Here is a 20,383-nt window from a genome sequence, read left to right on the forward strand (position 1 = left end):
TTTCTGTGAGCTGTTCTTTTTGTTTGTTTTTCAAGACAGGATTTCTCTGTGTAGCCCTGTGTAGGTGGAGCTTTCTCTCCCACCAGCCAGCTCTCAAATAACCACACAGACACTTATTATTAATTATAAATGCTTGGTCAATAGCTTAGACTTGTTACTAACTACCTCTTACAATTTAAATTAATCCACATTTCTTATCTATGTTCTACCACGTGCCTGGGTACCTTTTTTTAACATGGCATGTTCATTTTGCTTCTCCCCGAGTCTCCTGGCAACTTTGCCCTCCTTTTTTTTTTTTTCTCCCTGAGACAGGGTTTCTCTGTGTAACTTTGTGCCTTTCCTGGAACTCACTCTGTAGCCCAGGCTGAGCTTGAACTCACGGAGATCCGCCTGGCTCTGCCTCCGAGTGCTGGGATTAAAGGTGGGGGGTGGGGGGTGGGGGGTGGGAGGGTGGGGGGTGGGAGGGTGGGGGATGGGGGGTGGGAGGGTGGGGGGTGGAGGGTGGGAGGGTGGGGGGACCCTCCCGGGGCATTCTGCTTTCTCCCTGTTCAAGAGTCCCACCTAACCTCTTCCTGCCTAGATAATTATTAAACCAATAAAAGCAACACATCTTTACAGTGTATAAAAAAGATTATTTTACAACAACCTTGGATGGCCTGGAACACACTTTGTAGACCAGGCTGGCCTCAAACTCAGAGATCCCTGCCTCTGCCTCCTGAATGCTGGGATTAAAGGCATGTACCACCACCACCACCATCTGGCAATTTTCTAGAGCTGTTACTATGGAATCCCCTTGAACATTATTTTGGAATTTGTTTTCTTTATCACCACCTGCCTGGCCCATGAGTTGCCCTTAAGTCACTTTTTCCCCATCCTTATGCTGGGGCAGAGGTTACTTTGTTTCATATTAAGCTTATTAGTCCATGGAATGTTCAGTCTAGAACCCTAGTAACAACTTTATTCATTCTGAGTTTTTTTTTTTTTTTTTTTTTTTTTTTTTGGTTTTTCGAGACAGGGTTTCTCTGTGTAGCTTTGCGCCTTTCCTAGAACTCACTTGGTAGCCCAGGCTGGCCTCGAACTCACAGAGATCCACCTGGCTCTGCCTCCCGAGTGCTGGGATTAAAGGCGTGCGCCACCACCGCCCGGCTGAGTTTTGTTTTTTGTATTTCCATGTTGATTGGCCGCCTGTTTGCTCTACCCTAAAGCTATGTGTTGTCCATAATTAAGTAAGCATGTCCTTTGTGCTTTTAACCATTTAGAGATCACCTCTTACAGAAATCTCCCCAGATAGCTCATGCCCACACTGCTGCATCTCTCCTCTGAACATTTATGTCAGTATGTCTCCATAAACATTGCTGCCAAATGGCATCAAATGCCCTTCCATTGCCAAGATTGCCATGAAAATGCTTTCCTTAATGACGTTTAAACTTGGGAGCAGGGGTGGGGGTGGCTCAGCATTTAAGAACACTTGTTGCTCTTGCAGAGGACCCTGGTTCCATTCCCTGAACCAACATAGTGGCTCACAACCATCCATAACTCTAGTTCCAGGGAATCTAGCGCCCTCTTCTGACTAGCTCAGGCACCAGGCATTCATGTGGTACACATATATACATGAAGGGAAAACACTCATATACATAAGCATAAATAAATCATTTTAAAAATTAAAAATGAAGTTTAAATTCATTTACTAAACTAGGGCCTGGGAGATGACTCAGCAGGTGCAGGTGTGAGTGCTTGCCACCAAATCCGGTAATATGAGTTCAATCCTTTGAAGTCAGACGGTGGACAGAGAGATGAGATCTGTGCGAGTTGTCCTCTGCCCTACACACACACACACACACACACACACACACACACACACACACACACACAAAAGATACTTTTTTTTTAAATAAAAAAATGTCAGGCATGGTGGCACACGCCTTTAATCCCAGCACTCGGCAGGCAGAGGCAGGCGGATCTCTGTGAGTTCAAGGCCAGCCTGGTTTGTTCTGAGACAGCCAGGGCTATGTAGAGAAACTGTCTCAAAAAGAAAAAGTTAAAAGTTTCTTTTCAGAATTTACAGTATCTTTTCTGAATTATTAATATTTATAATTTGTTCTTTAATTCTTCCTCATTAGATTTGCCCACCACCTGCTCAGTTCCTTGTTTGACAGAATTTTACAAAATGTGTGTTCCCCACTGCTGAGATTTTTTTGTTTGTATTGATTTGTTTCTGGTGGTAGCTTGTTCTATACTGTATGTGGAAAAAAAAAACATGTATTTTATGACACATTGTTGTGTAGTGTGTACTCTGAAATTCAGAGGAAAATCCAGACTCAGCGATTAACAGTGCCCCCCTCCCCAGATTTAATTAACTAGCTATTGTTCAAAGGACATTGGTGCTATTTCTCCTTTGTGGCCTTTTGTTGGCCCAAATTCAGGTTTATTGGGAACTCATTGTCTACGTGGTTTTTCTTGACAGGGTTTGTCTTAGTTAGGGTTTCTGTTGCTCTGAAGAGACACCATGACCACGGCAACTCTTTTTTTTTTTCCTGAACATAAAAACAGGTTATAATTTAAAAGTCCAGGGTAATTTTAAACAGTAAAATATTTTCTCTGTAGAAAATAGTATAAATGGAGCCGGGCGGTGGTGGCACACGCCTTTAATCCCAGCACTCGGGAGGCAGAGCCAGGCGGATCTCTGTGAGTTCGAGGCCAGCCTGGACTACCAAGTGAGTTCCAGGAAAGGCGCAAAGCTACACAGAGAAACCCTGTCTCGAAAAACCAAAAAAAAAAAAAGAAAATAGTATAAATGATAACATTTCCCAATAAGCCCTTTTAAGCCAAATGATAGCTGAGTTATACATATAAATATTGATTAGATTCTGGGATACAGAAGAAACCTATTTTCATCCGTTCAGAGAGCTATGTTTTACTTAAGTTGTGTAAGTGAGCTTCCTATTCATCTTCCCCTTCACTGTTGGATTTATGGCAGACATTTTTCTATAGGCTAATCCATAATCTAAAAAGATTTTAGCCTCTGCTCCTGAAAGTATGGCCAGCATTTTCTTTCATCAGCTTGATACAATACAAATTTTTATCCTGCTGGTGAAATGTTTCATTAAAGCTTGCCCAGTGATTTCGTAAAACCAAAACTTATTATAAGCCACAGTCATCCTAGGATCCCTCCTGCTAGGTAGCCTCCCTGGATCTGTGGGTTGCAGTCTGATTGTCCTTTGCTTTATAACTAGTATCCACTTATGAGTGAGTACATACCATGTTTGTCCTTCTGAGTCTGGGTTACCTCACTCAGGATGATATTTCTAGTTCCATCCATTTCCCTGCAAATTTCATGATGTCATTATTTTTCTCTGCTGAGTAGTACTCCATTGTATATATATACCACATTTCCTTAATCCATTCTTGAGTTGATGGGCATCTAGGTTGTTTCCAAGTTCTGGCTATTACAAATAATGCTGCTATGAACATAGTTGAGCATGTATACCACCATGTATTGTGGTATGATTGAGCATTCCTTGGGTATATGCCCAAGAGTGGTATGGCTGGGTCTTGAGGTAGATCGATTCCCAATTTTCTGAGAAACCACCATACTGATTTCCACAGTGGTTGTACAAGTTTGCACTCCCACCAACAGTGGAGGAGTGTTCCCTTTGCTCCACATCCTCTCCAACATAGACTGTCATTAGTGTTTTTGATCCTAGCCATTCTGACAGGTGTAAGGTGGTATCTTAGAGTCGTTTTGATTTGCATTTCTCTGATGACTAAGGATGTTGAGCATTTCCTCAATTAATTGTCTTTCAGCCATTTGAGATTCTTCTTTTGAGAATTCTCTGTTTAGCTCTATAGCCCATTTTTTAATTGGATCGTTCAGTATTTTGATGTCTAGTTTCTTGAGTTCTTTATATACTTTGGAGATCAGTCCTCTGTCAGATGTGGGGTTGGTGAAGGTCTTTTCCCATTCTGTAGGCTGTCTTTTTGTCTTATTGACTGTGCCTTTTGCCCTACAAAAGCTTCTCAGTTTCAAGAGGTCCCATTTACTAATTGTTGTTCTCAGTGTCTGTGCTACTGGTGTTATATTTAGGAAGTGATCTCTGGTGCCAATGCGTTCAAGAGTACTTCCTACTTTCTCTTCTATCAAGTTCAGTGTAACTGGATTTATGTTGAGGTCTTTGATCCACTTGGACTTGAGTTTTGTGCATGGTGACAGATATGGATCTATTTGTAATTTTTTTACATGTTGACATCCAGTTATGCCAGCACCATTTGTTGAAGATACTTTCTTTTCTCCATTGTATAGTTTTGGCTTCTTTGTCAAAAATCAGGTGTTCATATGTGTGTGGATTAATGTCAGGGTCTTCAATTCGATTCCATTGGTCCGTATGTTGGTTTTTATGCCAGTACCAAGCTGTTTCTATTACTGTAGCTCTATAGTAGAGCTTGAGGTCAGGGATCGTGATGCTCCAGAGGTTGCTTTATTATACAGGATTCTTTTAGCTGTCCTGGGTTTTTTGTTTTTCCATATGAAGTTGAGTATTGTTCTTTCCAAGTCTGTAAAGAATTGTGTTGGGATTTTGATGGGGATTGTATTGAATCTGTAGATTGCTTTTGGTAAGATTGACGACAACTCTTATAAAGAAATATATTTAGTTGTGTGACTTACAATTTTAGAAGTTTCGTCCGTTATCATCATGGTGGGACATGGTGACATGCAGACAAACATGGTGTTGGAGAAGGAACTGAGAGTAGAGAAGGAGCTGTCTTTGTCCCTCAGGCAACAGGAAGTGAACTGAGGAGACAGTGGGCATGGCTTGAATATATATTGACCTCAAAGCCCACCTCCACAATGATGCACTTCCTCCAGCAATGCTATACCTCCTAATAGTGCCATTCCCTATGAGCTTATGGGGGCCAATTACATTCAAACTACCACAGGTGTTTGGTTTTTTTTTTTTTGTTTTTTTTTTGGTCACTCTCTACTTTAAACATTTCTAGGTGGCACATGCCTTTAGTCCCAGCACTCCAGACGCAGAAGCAGGCAGATCTCTTTGAGTTTGAGGCCAGCCTGCTCTACAGAGTGAGTTCCAGGACAGCCAGGGCTATTACACAGAGAAGCCCTGTTTCAAAGAACTTAAGCAAAAGTTGCTAAATAAGTATCTTCATTTCAACAGAAAAAACTTAAAAGTTATCTTGGTCTCTAAGAACAGGATGGTTGTTTTTATACTACATCCTAGTTTTTCAAAAAGCTGAAAGATTCCCCAGAAAAGATTCCTGTTCCTTTTTGCAGAAGATAATGTGGCCAGACCTTTTGATTTGATTCTTTGCTAAATCTCTGGGTCTACTGTTTTGTAAGCAGTCCCAATGAGCCTGTTAAAGCAGGCAATGTGAAGAACAGAGACCCTTCTTCCCACCTTTAGTATGAACCTAGATGTTCATCCCCTAGTTTTATCTGTGGTTGTTTGATGCAATGTCTGTCTTTTCTTGGCTTTTCCCAGTGTTTGTTTTGTTGTTGTTGTTTTTGTTTTGTTTGTTTGGGATTTTTTGGGTTTTGTTTTGATTTTTGTTTTTTGTTTTGCTTTTCGAGACAGGGTTTTTTTCTGTATCCCTAGCTGTCCTGGAACTCATTCGTAGACTAGGCTAGCCTCAAACTCAGAGATCTACCTGCCTCTGCCACTTGGGGGCTGAGATTAAAGGCATGTGCCTACTGCCAGGCTCCTCTCTGTCCTAATCTCTAAAATAATACTGAAACACTAAAGCAGGGACTTAGGAAGATGGTTCAAAAGGTAAAGTGTTTGCTGAGCAAGCATGAGGATCTGAGTTTGGATCCGTAGCATCTAAATGGAAGCCAGGAGTGCCTTCATATTTCTGTAATCCCAAAGCTAGAGATGGAGACAAGTGGATCCCTGGGGTTCACTGACTAACCAGTCTAGCCAAAAAAGTGAGCTCCAGCTTCATTGAGACGAGATCTCAATGAATAAGGCAGAGGAGAAGATAGGGGAAGATACTGGATGCCAGTCTCTGGCTTCCACATGTTCAGACACGGGTGAATACACCTGCACACATATATGCATAGACCACACACATACACACAAATGAAGGCAATAAGAACAAAGGTTTATACATATGAAAATGGCTCGAGGGGGGGCAGGAACAGTTCCTAGCATGTGCAACATCCAGGGTTCCATTCCTAGCATTCCATAGAGCAAGTGTAGTGGTATACCACCTGCAATCCCAGCACTTGGGAGGTGAAGACAAGAACATTAGAAATTCAGGGTCATTCTCTACAAGGAGTTCAAGGTCAGTTCAGGATAAATGAGACCCTCACTCAGAAAAAAGAAAAGTTATAATGAAACCCATTACTTTGTATACTAACTAAAAAAAATAATGAAAACAAAAAAGAATTCCTCACAGATAAAAACCAACTTGATATTTTTTGACCATAGAAGACTATAAACTTGAAGCTCCACGCAGCTACAGTGGGCAGTGCATCCAAATAGAAGCCATCATGTTTCTGTAATCCCAAAGCTGGGGATGGAGACAGATGGATCCCTGGGGTTCACTGACTAGCCTCTCTAGTTAAAACAGTGAACTCCAGCTTCATTGAGACCCTGTATCAGCTACCAATCTTGTGACTTACAAATGCCTTGAAATGTGCTGTTAATACACATCTAATTTCAAAGTAAAAAAAAAGTAGTAAAATATTGTATTAATGATTTTAGTATTTTGTGGTTGGGGATGTTTCTCATGGGTAGTACAATGTACTTCATGTACAAGGCTGTGGCCTTGAGTTCACTACCTAGCACTAATAGTAACTTTAATATTTTGTCTGGATTCACTACCTAGCACTAATAGTAACTTTAATATTTTGTATATGTTGAAATATTTTTACATGTGGGAATATTTGAGGTATATTGAGTTAAATAAAATATATGATTAAAAGTATCACTTGTTTCTTTTTTTAAATGTACAAAATATAAATTATATATGTGGCTTATATTATATTTCAAGTCTAGAAATTCCCAAGGGAAATTTATTTATTTATTGAGAAAGGAGCTTACTGTGTAGACCAGGCTGACCTCAAATGCCAAACTCACAGAGATCCATCTGCCTCTCCTTCCCGAGTGCTGGGATTAGCGTGCACCACCATGCTCTTTTGTGAGAACTGTTTTGTGCATTTGCACTCTTCACCTAACAAATATAAGGTAATTCTCTGAAAGAGGGAAAGAAAGTAAACATTGGGGTTGGGGGTGGTGAGGTACTGGGATCAAACCTATGGTCCTCAGATGCTCAACAACACTCTACTGCTGAGCTAGATTTATATCCTCAGACCTCTTTTTACTATCTGAGACAGGTTCTCACAAAGTTGCCTAGGCTGGCCTTGAGCTCACTGTAGTTCAGACAGGCCTTGAACTAGCAATCCTGCTCTAGCCTCCTGAGTAGTGGAAACTACAGGCCTGTGCCACTAGACTCCACAAATAGGCACTCCTGAAACAAAAATGGGCCTCTCTATTACGGAATTTTACTTCAGTCCAGTCTTGCTTTGCTTTTAATTTATTTGTCCAAATTGATTGATACCTCTTATGTACCAGTTCCCTGGCATTGCATTGTATTGTATGCAGTAAATAGGTGACTATGGCCTAGTCACTAATCAAGAATGAATTCAAAGCTCCTTTCATGTAGAGAAGCATTGAGGTGATGGTGGAAAAGAAAATGCTGGGGGGAACTAGGAATTCATAACTCATTCTGATTGGAAAGGAGACCAAAGGCTACAGATGCTTGAAAAGCAGGAAGGGAGAGAGGAAGGCTATTGTACCCAAGGAGAACAACTGGACTTAAAGCATAGGGAATAAGATCAGTTGGCCCACCAGGGGTGTCTTCCATTTCCTCCTAGGTACAGAGGAACTAACAAAGAAGTTGGAGAAGCTGGGTAAGAGACAGCAAGAGCTCATTGGGAAGGAAAGACTACGTCTAGGACATGTTTAATGAAGGCTAAAGTGGGAGAGTCAGGCATAGTGCCAGCTTTCTAATTTTGAGGACACTAGTGGAGTTGGGTTTACACAAAACTGAAATGTGACTGGATGTGGTGACACATGGCTTTAATATCAGCCTTCAGGACGCAGAGGCAGACAGATCCATGTGTGTTCCAAGCCTGCTTAGGGAATACACCGTGAGACCTGTTTCAAAACAACAACAAAATTGGAAATGTAAGAGAAGATAGGCTAAACACGCAGCTTTCTGGACGGGGGTCTGCAGAGGGAGCAGGCTGGAGCTGAAGTGCTTGTGTTTGTGTTTCAGATGGTGACCCTCTTTCAGATGTGGGTTGTTCCCCTCTATTTCACAGTGAAGCTGCATTGGTGGAGGTTCTTGGTGATCTGGATCTTCTTCTCTGCTGTCACAGCCTTTGTCACCTTCCGAGCCACACGGAAACCTCTAGTACAGACAACACCAAGGTGAGAATGTAGGTAGAGGAGAAGAGCCTGGTTTTCTTCTTTCTTCTCCCTCGCTTTCCTCCTCCTCCTCCTCCTCCTCCTCCTCCTCCTCCTCCTCCTCCTCTTCCTCCTCCTCTTCTTCTTCAGATTTTTTTTTTTTAATTTTAATTCGTTTGAGAGTTTTGCCTGTGTGTATTTAAGTGCACAGCATGCATGTGTGTGCTGCCTATAGAGGCCAGAAGAGGGCATCAGGTCCCCTGGAATTGGAGTTACAGACTCTTTTCAACTGCCATGTAGGAACTCGATCTCTTGCAAGGGCAGCAAATGCTCTTAATCTCTGAACTGTCTCTCCTGCCCCCAAACCTGGGTTTCTTGAAGTGAATCTGTTGGAAAGCATGGGAGGAAGATGGGTTTAGAATGAAAAACAAAAAGCCTTTTTAATTTTTTTTTTTTTTTTTTTTTGTCTGCCAAAATGAGTTGGTGCAGGGCTTCTTTAAAACAAGCTGATTGGGAGACCCACTCCCCTAGCCACAGATTCAGAATTCCAGATATTTCCCTGTCCTTCACTTGATGCTCTACATCCAGATCTGCTGGTGTTAAAAGCACACAAAAGAAGCCTTTGTGATCATCGTGGTCTCATTTTAAGTATCCTTCTCTCCTATGAACCCTTCTCATTTCTAAATTAGATTTTCCGTTATGTTTTCTATTAAGACCTTGTAGTTTGCCATCATTGAAGTCATCACAATTTACAACAAGATGTTATTTTGAGTATCTGTCTTCCCACATGCACTGTGCTGGTCACTGTATATCCTGTCCAGGCCTTGCCACAGGGTTTGGCACATATTAGCCTACTCTGAATTTTTGTTGAATGAATGAATATCAGCAAATTTGCAGTTTTATAATGAATAGCACTTTCTTTTTATGTAACAAAGCTACTGTTTCTATAATTCTTTGTTTTATCCAAATATTTATGTTTCTTATTTAATCCTCCCAACCAGCTTGTGAGGTCATTTAAGATCCATACCTGGCAGGAAAAGATATTTTTCTCACTCATTCATTCATTCAACAAGCACCTGCTATGTGCCAGGCCCTTTGGTGAGCGCTGGGGATACAGAGCTGGATAAGACATGGTCCCCGCCCTCAAGGAGTGCTCGGTTTAATGGAGGAGAGGGTCGAGAAAGCACCTGTTGGAGTGCATTTGGTAAGTGCCATGAGAGGTGTGCATGGGCTTAAGCCTACCAGGGGAGCTGCCTAGCCTGACCCAAAGTCTCCCAGTTTGCAGACTCTCTTTGTGTGCTTCGTATGTTTACTACACACTTTTCTCTGACCTTCGGATTTCACTGTGAGAATGAAGACGGTGATCCAGAAGCCTCTCCCTGGCACCTCTTTAGGCCATTAGAGAAGGCACAGGATCTAGGCCAGGAGGATATGGAGTTGGAATACCCAGCATTGTAACTTGTGAACAGCGGGACCTTACCTTTCTGAGCCTTGAATTTTTCATCCCCAAAAATGTGATAAATGCTCAACTTTAGATGAAGTGATTTTCCAAAATTAAAGCACACTATCACATGTGAGTGACCAAGTGCTGGACATGATGATACAGGCCTGAGTCTCAAGGAGATATGATTGTGAGTTTGAGATCAGCCTTGGGCTGCAGAGAACCAATTCAAGGACAGCTTAGGTTACATATAGCGAGATGGTTCATCTGGTAAAGATGCTTTTTGCTTAAGCCTGATGACCAGTTTGATCAGAACCCAAGTAAAGGTAGGAGAGAACCCACTCTGCAAAGTTGCTCTTCGACCTCCACACATGTGCCACAGACAGATACATAAAATTACCAGTGGCAAACAGTATGATTAAAATATTGTTAATAATATAGAAGGTTGTTTTATAATAGTAAATAACATTGATGGTGCTTTCCAGTTTCATAAATGGCCTTATTTATTCATCTAACTTTAACAAGTATATTACAAGAAATAGGCTCTTTATACCACAGTGAGAAAGGTCATTTGCTTTATCATTTATGAAAAGAAGTGAACTTATTTCAGAAATATGATATGACTCATCTGAGCTTATTTAGCAAATAAAAGCTTACTAATCTTAAATATTAGAAGATCTAAAATTCCATATCTTTTCTGCTGTCTCTTTCCCTTATGTAAATCCTGGATTGCATAGCTTTGTGTGGTTTTTAGTGCAACACTACAAGATGCTTGGGGCCTTTCCCTAGCCTGAGAAGCCTGCTTGGACAGAGCAGGGAAGCATAGGCAGAAACCTAAGTGTCCATCCTGGGGTCCAGCAGAGAGGTAGTAAGTCAGCTCTTAGGAAGAAAGAAAGCTTGGGCTAGTTATTCAAGCAAATTACTAAACTGCTCATTTGCTATTATCTCAGATAGGATGGTTAGTGACTGCCTTAGATAGGGTTTATATTGCTGTGATGAAACACCATGACCAAAGCAACTTGGTTGGGGAGGAAAGGGTTTATTTGGCTTACATTTCCACAGCACTGTTCATCACTGAAGGAAGTCAGGACAGGAACTCAATCAGGGCAGAAACGTGGAGGCCATGGAGGAGTTCTGATTACTGACTTGCTCCCCGTGGCTTGCTCAGTCTGCTTTCTTATAGAAGTCAGGACCACCAGTCCAGAGATAGAACCACCCATAATAGGCTGGTCTCTCCCACATCAATCACTAATTAAGAAAATGGTCTACAGCCCCAATCTTATGGAAGCGTTTTCTTAGTTGAGTTTCCCTCTTCTCTGATAATTTTAGCTTGTGTCAGGTTGACGTAATACTATCCAGCACAGTGACTGCTGGAATCAGGGACCACCTGCAGCATTTACAGAGGCCGGGTTCATACAGAGACTCTCTCCTTCCTGAATCCAGCTGGAGTTCCACATTGCTTGTCACTGCTTACTCTCAAGAATGTGAAAAACCCTACTCTCCCCTCTCCCCAAAACAAAGCGTACACATCAAATCAGGGGTACTGTTTGAGTGCCTTCCTCATTTACTGTCCAACAAAACATGTCATTTCAGAATCATATTCATGAGGCATCATTCCTAATGTGATTGGCCTCATGGATAGGAGCAAAGCTGCAGCCAAACTAAGCAGACCCAGGTACAAACTGCAACCAGTTCTGTCTCTGATTCATCTTTCCCTGGATTCTTTTCTGACAAGAACAGCAAGCTTTTGCATGTTGTCTTCTGAAGGTTCTTAGTCTTTTTACTTCCTTACCCAACTAACCTTAATTTGAGAGGGCAGAGGTAGCTTAGGCCATCTGTGTCTTTTATTTGCTTGAGACTGAGACTTACTTTTAGGGATCCCTTTTCTTGGTCCAGGAAAATACAAAGCATTCTTGGGGGTATGATGATTTAGGGGGCATTTCTGCAATTGAGGATGTGAACAGCTTTTGACAGTAACCAAAGTTGCCCAATAAATCCTGAACATTGAACCTGATGCCCCATTGATGTGAGAAGAAGGGGTTCTGGTGATTCAGTGGCCTCTGAGTCCACCATTCTGTACCAGCTATACTAACTGTTTATCTTCTTCCTCCAGGTTGGTTTATAAATGGTTCCTCCTAATCTATAAAATCAGCTATGCCACTGGCATTGTTGGCTACATGGCTGTCATGTTTACCCTCTTTGGTCTTAACTTATTATTCAAGTGAGTACCCTTTGCTTTTACATTTTTCTGGTATTTAGGGGAGAATGGCTGAAAGTCCTAGGTATTAAAAAAGAGAACATGGTATAGGTGGCAGCCCTCTGTGCTATTTTGCTGGCAGAAAACATTGAATGTCTGAATACAGACAAAGGTCAGATTCCCAAATCATTGTTTATATTTTCCAAAAATTGGTATTCAGTTGAAAAGCATAACAAAAATAAACATAATAACCAATTGTCCATAATTCCATCCCCAAAGAATAGTTTTCATCTTTGTACACTACTCTGCCTGGCTAGAGCAGGGACTAGCAAACTTCACCCGAGGGCTTGTTGCCTCCTATTGTCATGAGCCTTCTAGACACCAGCTTACAGGTTCTCTTACCCACAGATGACACAGAAGTCAAGCAGTCCTGAACTTAGAGACCAGAGAGTACAGTGAGTCAGTAGTCCAGAGGAGGGTGAAATGTGGTTATCTAGATGAAGTAATATTGACTGTGGGCTCTCGATCAAGAGGAGTCCCAAGCCAGGCCTGGGGATGTGTTTCTGTATTCCCAGTAACTCAGTAGGCTCAGGCAGAAGCATTGAAAGTACAGTGTCTGCTTAGGCAGTCTGGGTGACTTAAGCCAGATCCTGTCTCAAAATTAAAAATAAAAAATGGGCTGGGGATGTACCTTAGTGATAGAACTTTAGGTCTAGATGGGTCAAGTTGAATCCTCAGTACTGAAGAAGGGGAAAGGGGAAGAAAATAAATAGTTCCATGTCTGGGACAGTAGTGACTAAAGATCATGTTTTAATTTATAGCTGGAAAGATTTTTGTCTTAGTCACTGTTCTAGTGCTGTGAAGAGACACCATGACCGGGCAACTCTTTTTTTTTTTTTTTTTTAAAGATTTATTTAATTATTATGTATATAATGTTTTGCCTGCATGTATGCCTACATGCCAGAAGAGGGCACCAGATCTCATTATAGATGGTTGTGAGCCACCATGTGGTTGTTGGGAATTGAACTCAAGACCTCTGGAAGAGCAGCCAGTGCTCTTAACATCTGAGCCATCTCTCCAGCCCCAACAAGACAACTCTTATAAAGGGAAGTAATTAATTTCGGGCTTATTTACAGTTATAGAGGGTTAGTTTATTATTATCATGACAGGAAGCAGATATGTGTAGTGCTAGAGCAGTAGCTGAGAGCTTTATATCCTGATATGTAGGCAGCAGGCAGAGAGAGATACTGAGCCTGGCAAAGGTTTTTGAACCCTTAGAGGTCACCTGCAGTGACCTCTTTCAACAAAGCCACAAGTCCTAATCCTTCCTCAGTTTCACCTGCTGGTGATCAAGCATTCAAACATAGGAGCCTGTGGAGGCATTCTCATTCACATTTTCACCACAGCCACTAACCTCTCAATACACTTTAGGCTGGAGAATGTTTAAAAGTTCATTGTAGGACAAATAAAACTAAGTACTATGTTATAGAGTGAGTGGACACTCCTAGATTTCTTTCTTCCAGGAAAATAGGCTGAAAAATAAACAAGTTCCAGAAAGGTTTAGGATTCATTCATTTAGACTCTAATACTTATCTTCAACAGAGCTATGCTGGAGTTAAAGGTGTACATCACTATACACAGCTAATGTTACATTTTAAAGATATTTCTTCTATAGTTTCTTTACTTGCCTAATTTATACAGGAGGAAAACAAATTAAAGATCTTGACTTTAATTTTATGTTACGAGTGTTTTGCATGCATGTGTACATGCAGGAGCCTACAGAGGCCAGAAAAGGGTGTTGAATCCCTTGGAACTAGTGTTACAGACAGTTGTGAGCTGCATGTGGGTGTTAGGAACTGAACCCTGGTGTTCTGTAAGATCATCCAGTGCTTTTAACTGTTGAGCCCAGAACTTGACTATTTTTATGCTGCTGATTAGGTTGATGGGTGTAAGATGAGCACTAACTAATCAGTGAGTTAAATATTGCAAGGCTAATAAGCACATCCACTTTCTTTCTTTGAGAATTATAACTTACAACCATGAGTGAATACATAGAGTTCTTTGTAAAAATATGTTAGCAAAGATAGTTTTCTACAACATTCATAGACTCTAGACTACAAATTATTGGTCCTTGGAGTTTTTTTTTTTTTTTCTGGTTTTTCGAGACAGGGTTTCTCTGTGTAGCTTTGCGCCTTTCCTGGAACTCACTTGGTAGTCCAGGCTGGCCTCGAACTTACAGAGATCCGCCTGGCTCTGCCTCCCGAGTGCTGGGATTAAAGGCGTGCGCCACCACCGCCTGGCCGTCCTTGGAGTTTTTAAACTAATGTTATAAGAAGGATCCATATTTTCTTAGTAAATAGGCTTGAACCAAAATTTAACTTTGACATTATACCAAATATGTACTTATACAACTATTCTATAGTAACATATATGTAAATATTTACTAATTTTACACTCCCCCCAAACCTATGTTTGATAAATGCTTTCTATAAAAGAAATGTAAATAGTTTAGGTTATATAGAAAAGTAGGGGAAATCTAGGCTATTATGTGCAGTACTTACAGATGAACAAAACTCCTATCCTGCCTGGGCCCTGCTTCCCTGGGGCCCCAGGAGCACATTTCATGTATGGGAGATAGTTTGTCCAATTACTGTCAGTTTAGACATTCCCAGAAGAGAGATGGCAAGAGATAGAGGGTCATTTCAGTCTTTGCCTCCGATCTACCAAGGTCATAAATGTCCTGCCTGCCTTTGATGAGTTCAGCCATGTCAGCTTGGGTGGCTGACTTGAGGTGAAGCCATTCAGTGAGTTACTTTTTTTTTTTTTTTGATGAAATCCCCATTACTTGGTATCCAGCCTTTACCAATAATGGAGTTGCTAACACATAGCTCTGAAAGATTCTCTGGGCAAGTACAAAGCCTGGCTGCCTGTCATGTCAGGCTGGAACTACAGACAGAGTTGAGAGTAGGGACCAGGTTCGTGGGGCAGTGATACATTGGAGCTTGGTCTTGGCAGCTCATAGTGATAGCTTTCCCAAGAGATGTTTGTGGACCATATTAAAACAGTAAACTGGATCTCTGTGAGTTCGAGGCCAGCCTGGACTACCAAGTGAGTTCCAGGAAAGGCGCAAAGCTACACAGAGAAACCCTGTCTCGAAAAACCAGAAAAAAAAAAAAAACAAAAAAACCAGTAAACTGGATTTGTTCATAATTTAGTAACATTTACTCTAGCTTTTGAGCAATCCAACTAAATTTAGACTTTGCCTTGAGTGTCTTCAGGCAGTAATTCAAGGCAGTTGTGTCTCAGAGCAGGCCTTACTACCACACTGCTTCCCCTGCAGGATTAAACCAGAAGATGCGATGGACTTTGGCATTTCTCTTCTCTTCTATGGTCTCTACTATGGAGTTCTTGAGCGGGACTTTGCAGAAATGTGTGCGGACTATATGGCTTCTACCATAGGGGTAAGTTCATCTGTACTTTTTTTTTTTTTTTAAATAAGGTCTTGCTGTGTATGTAGCCCAGACTGGCACCTTGAACTCAGATTCTCCCACCTCAGACTCTTGAGCACTAGGATTACATGTTTCTATCACTATGCCCTGTTATCTACCACTATGCCCTCTTACTGTTGCCTCCTGCTACCTCCAAGTTGTTCAGGCTAGCATCACTTACTTGATGTAAAACAAAGGCACTAAAATGAGATAAGCCATAGAAACTTTTAGGGCTGGGTGGCGGTGGCGCACACCTTTAATCACAGCACTCAGGAGGAAGAGGCAGGCAGATCTCTGTGAGTTCAAGGTCAGCCTGGTCTACAGAGTGAGTTCTAGGATAGGCTACACAGAGAAACCCTGTCTCGAAAAAGCAAACAGAAACAAAACAAAACCTTTAGGATGAGGGTGGTATGCATAAAGATTTCTTCCTTGAAATTTAGAAAGTCAGATTTCACATGTACCCTGGAATTTTAACTTTAGGGTCACCATAGGAAAGAAATACTTAGGGCTGGAGAGATGGCTCAGTGGTTAAGAGCACTGACTACTCTTCCAGAGGACATGGGTTCAATTCCAAGCACCTACATGGCAGCTTACAACTGCCTGTAACTTCAGTTCTAGGGCATCTAACACCCTCACACCAATACACATAAAATAAAGTTAACCAAATTATTAAGCCGGGCGGTGGTGGCGCACGCCTTTAATCCCAGCACTGGGGCGGGGTGGGGGCAGAGGCAGAAGGATCTCTGTGAAATTGAGGCCAGCCTGGTCTACAAAGTGAGTTCCAGGAAAGGTACAAAACTACAGAGAAACCTGTCTTGAAAAACCAAAAAAAAAGAAATACTTTACCCAGTAGGAAGTTAACATTCATTTAACAAATGTTTTTTAATGCTTCATATGTGCCTGGGCCCTGTGCTGTGTGTTGGACTTACAAAGGTATCTGAAAATAAAACATGTATTATTCCTCTCTGAGGAACTGTCGACAGTACATTTTGCTAGTGAAGAGGTAGTTATTTTATTCAGTGGTGTATGTAGCCACTGGTAATCCAAGTGCCAGCAACCCCTGACCCATACTTATGCAAGCAACACTAATTAAACCCAGTGGGTCACACACACAAAATCTGAAAATAAAACTAAAACATGGCCCTTACCCCAAATGACTTCACTCCCTAGTGAGAAAGGTAAATGTTAAAGCAATACACAAACATAAAAGTATGTCTGTATTAAGTATTGTGAAGGAAAGGTACATGATGCCATGAACACATATGATACTGACACATTTGACATCATGAAACTCAAAGATGGCTGCCTCAAAAAATTACTTATAAGCTGACTTTAACATGAGTAGGAGTAAGTGATGGAGTGTGCGATGTACAGAGGAAATAGCATCCACAAGAGTCCTGTCAGCAGGATTGAGTGTGGGTGGGGTTTTTCCTTCCTTCTTTTTTTATACATGTGTATGTGTATTTCTCTGTGTGTGCGCATGTATGAATATACTTTTGGGAGCCAGAGGACAGCCTTGAATGTCATTCCTCAGGAGCCATCCGCCTTGTGTTTTGAGACAGGGTCTCTCATTGGCCTGAGCTTGCTGATTTTGCTAGACTGGCTGACCAGCAGGGATTTGTCTCTAACTCCCCAGTATGAAGATTATAAGTGTGTACTACCTCTGTCTTAGTGTGTAGTGTATGTACTTGCTTGTGTGTATGTATGTTTGCAGGTGCATGAACGTGTGTGTGTGTGTGTGTGTGTGTGTGTGTGTGTGTGTGTGTGTGTGTGTGTGTGTATGGGCGTAGAGGCCAGAGGTCAAACTGAGATGTCTTTCCCCATCACTTTTCATTTTGTTTATTCTTTTTGTTATTGTTGTTTCTTTTTGTTGTTGTTTTTTTTTTTTTTTTTTGGTTTTTTGTTTTTTTGGTTTTTCGAGACAGGGTTTCTCTGTGTAGCTTTGCGCCTTTTCCTGGAACTCACTTGGTAGCCCAGGCTGGCCTCGAACTCACAGAGATCCACCTGGCTCTGCCTCCCGAGTGCTGGGATTAAAGGCGTGCGCCACCACCGCCCGGCTTGTTGTTGTTTTTTGAGACAAGGTCTATTATGTAACTCTGACTCTCCTGGAACTCACTACTGTAGACTAGGCTGGCCTTGAACTCACAGAGAGCCACCTGCTTCTGCCTCCCAAGTGCGTTTTATTTATTTTTAATTATTATTGACTGTGTGTATGATGTGTGGGTGTAGGTGTGCATGTGCTGTGACACTCGTGTAGATCAGAGAACGAGTTTGTGGAATTGGTGCTCTCCTTCCGCCTTGCCATGTGCTCCAAGGATCGAATTCAGATCATCTGGCTTGCATTGCAAGTGCTCTACCTGCGAGCCATCTCCACATCCTTCCCTTTAATTTTTACAGTCAGATCTGTCACCGACCATGAGCTCATCAATCCACCTAGGCTCGCTGGCCAGTGAGATTCCGGCATCTACCTTTCTGTTTCCCCCTCACTTGTACTGAGTTTACAGACACATAGTGCTGCATGAAACTTTTTAAAATGTGGGTACTCAGGACTCAGGGATGTGTGCTCACGAAGCGAGCAAGCACTTTACCGACTGAACTGTCCGTGTTACGAAAGGGTAGATGTTTCTGAGGAACTAAGGCTAGTGTCTGGAGAAATCGTCTATAGATGAGAGTAGAAACTTACAGGCCAAAGATTTTAATCTTCTTTATTATTGTATTTGTGTATGGTGATGGGGGCAGTGCACAGCGGTGATGCTTGCATGCGAGTCAGAGAATAACCTTATGTATTCAGTTCTCTCCTTGTTCCTTTGTGTACTCCAGGGACTGGACTCAGGTCATCAGGGTTGCGTGGCAGTGCAGTTTGCCTTCTGAGCTGTGTAACCAGCCCAAGATTTTAATTTTGTTACTAAAAACACTGAAGGACTAGAGAGAGCTTAGCAGTTAAAAGCACTGACTGCTCTTGCAGAGGAGTCAGGTTTGATTCCCAGCACCTTCATGGCAGCTCACAACTGTCTGTAACTCCAGTTCCTGAGAATCCTATGTTCTCTTCTGGCCTCTCAGGGCACCAGGACACATGTGGTACACACACATAAATGCAGACAAAATGTTCATATACATAAAATAATAAAATGATTCAGGACAAAAAGAACTGAGAGGCTAATAGAGAATGACTCTCCAATTTTCTTTAAGCAAAGGTGGCCCAGCCTGCTGGGTAGAAAGCAGGCTTAGAGAGGCTCCGAACTAGACTAGACCCCGAAGAGACAGTTCATGGATCTGGGTGAGATAAAGTCACTTTAGATGAGAAGAGAGATGGTGGGAAAGGAGGACGTGACTATTTTAGAAGTATTTGGGAGATAAATTTGACAGGAGACAGTATGGTGTCTGAGACGGAAAGAAATGTGGGCAGGATAGTGCCTTGCCCAGAGACAGGGCCACTGCCAGAGGATTGGTGCAGATGGTGAAGAGCTGCTTCAAGCTTCAAATGTAGGAACATAACGACCAAACCACAGGACCCAAGGAAACATCCTCCCCCCCGCCCAAAAATAGAAGTACATCTTGTAGTGCGCTTTTGTTTTGTTTTAATGTTACATGAATGTTTTGTCTACATGTATGTGCACTGCTTACATGCCTGGTGCCTGCAGAGGTCAGATAATAATGCCTGAAACCAGACTTCTGGATGGTTATGAACTGCCATGCCAGTGTTGGCAACTGCACGTGGGTCCTCTGCACTAGCAACAAGTGCTCTTAGCTGCTGAGCCATCTCTCCAGACTGCTCTGCTTTGTGATAAAAGTATTTTATGTATGCATATATATTTTCTTGTAATTACTTAAACAATGAACATGTTCTCAATTTCTGTGTCAATCCCTTAGGCCTCCCCAGATGACACCCTCCTAAAAAGGGGACATTCCATCTCCCTAGGTAATATTAGTCAAGTACAATTTTAGGCCAGGTCTTTCTCAGTGAAGTGAGATTAATTTTATTTTTCCTGTACTAGAACAAATTGGAAACAACAATCTATTACCTCCTTGTATGGATAGCTTCTGTGGATTGCAGCTGGTCTGAGAGTGTCCTGAAGGGTCCATGTGTTGGAGGCTCACTCCTTACTGTAGAGTTGTTGAGGTTGGGCATCACCAAGAGGTAGGGTGTAGTGGGGAGTCGTTAGGCTGTGCCCTTGAGAGAGACTGAGGTAATTCTTATGGCCCATGAGTTAGTTATTACCAGATCCTGTTATTATAAGAGTGAGTGCAGCCCTTAAATGGTCCCCTGCTTCCTGTCTGGATGTGACCTTTTTCATCTGTATGTTCCCGTGTGTGGTACCATCCACCATGGGGTGACTAAAGGGGCCCTTGCCAAATCCAGTGCGGTACTATTTGGGCTTTCATCCTCCAAACTGTAAATGAAATGTTCTTTCCTTGTAAGTGCCCAGCCTCAGGAATTTTATAATAGCAATGAAAACATTCTAGAATTGCCTGTTGGATTCTTTCATAACTTCATTTCACTTTCTCTTATCTACATGTGTAGACTTCAGATCTTTAGCCTCCTCTTTCTCCAGAGAGAGCTATGGGTTCTGGCTTGTCAGGTTACTAACTTTACACTCACAGCAGATGTGTACTAAGGCTGCTCCATGGTGTTTTAGTGACTAACGGTGATAATCCCTAGCAGTGAGGTGACAGTTCCCAGAAAGTGGTATATTTCAGCTTCCAGTCCAGAAACGGGTTCATTTCTTGTTAGGGTGGAGGGAAGCTCAGACCCCACCCCATCTTTTACTCCTCATCCTCTTCTGCCTCTTAGCATGGGTGCAGAAGGATCATCGCATTGGTTTTTACTGGA

General features: G+C 42.0%; 1 protein-coding gene across 2 annotated transcripts in view; it reads left to right on the forward strand.

The window, feature by feature from the left end:
• Window positions 1-20,383, forward strand: part of Rnf121 (ring finger protein 121) — a 65,545-nt gene that overhangs the window by 37,934 nt on the left and 7,228 nt on the right. The window contains exons 4-6 of one of the 2 annotated variants that reach the window (XM_052761059.1): window positions 8,296-8,450; window positions 11,981-12,088; window positions 15,405-15,525. In XM_052761059.1, the coding sequence (XP_052617019.1) occupies window positions 8,296-8,450; window positions 11,981-12,088; window positions 15,405-15,525 (384 nt within the window). The remainder of the gene's footprint in view (window positions 1-8,295; window positions 8,451-11,980; window positions 12,089-15,404; window positions 15,526-20,383) is intronic. The other variant, XM_052761060.1, reaches the window with a different exon arrangement.

The sequence above is a fragment of the Peromyscus californicus genome, unplaced genomic scaffold (genome assembly GCF_007827085.1).
Source record: "Peromyscus californicus insignis strain IS unplaced genomic scaffold, ASM782708v3 Scaffold_4__1_contigs__length_199733344, whole genome shotgun sequence".
NCBI lineage: Eukaryota > Metazoa > Chordata > Mammalia > Rodentia > Cricetidae > Peromyscus > Peromyscus californicus.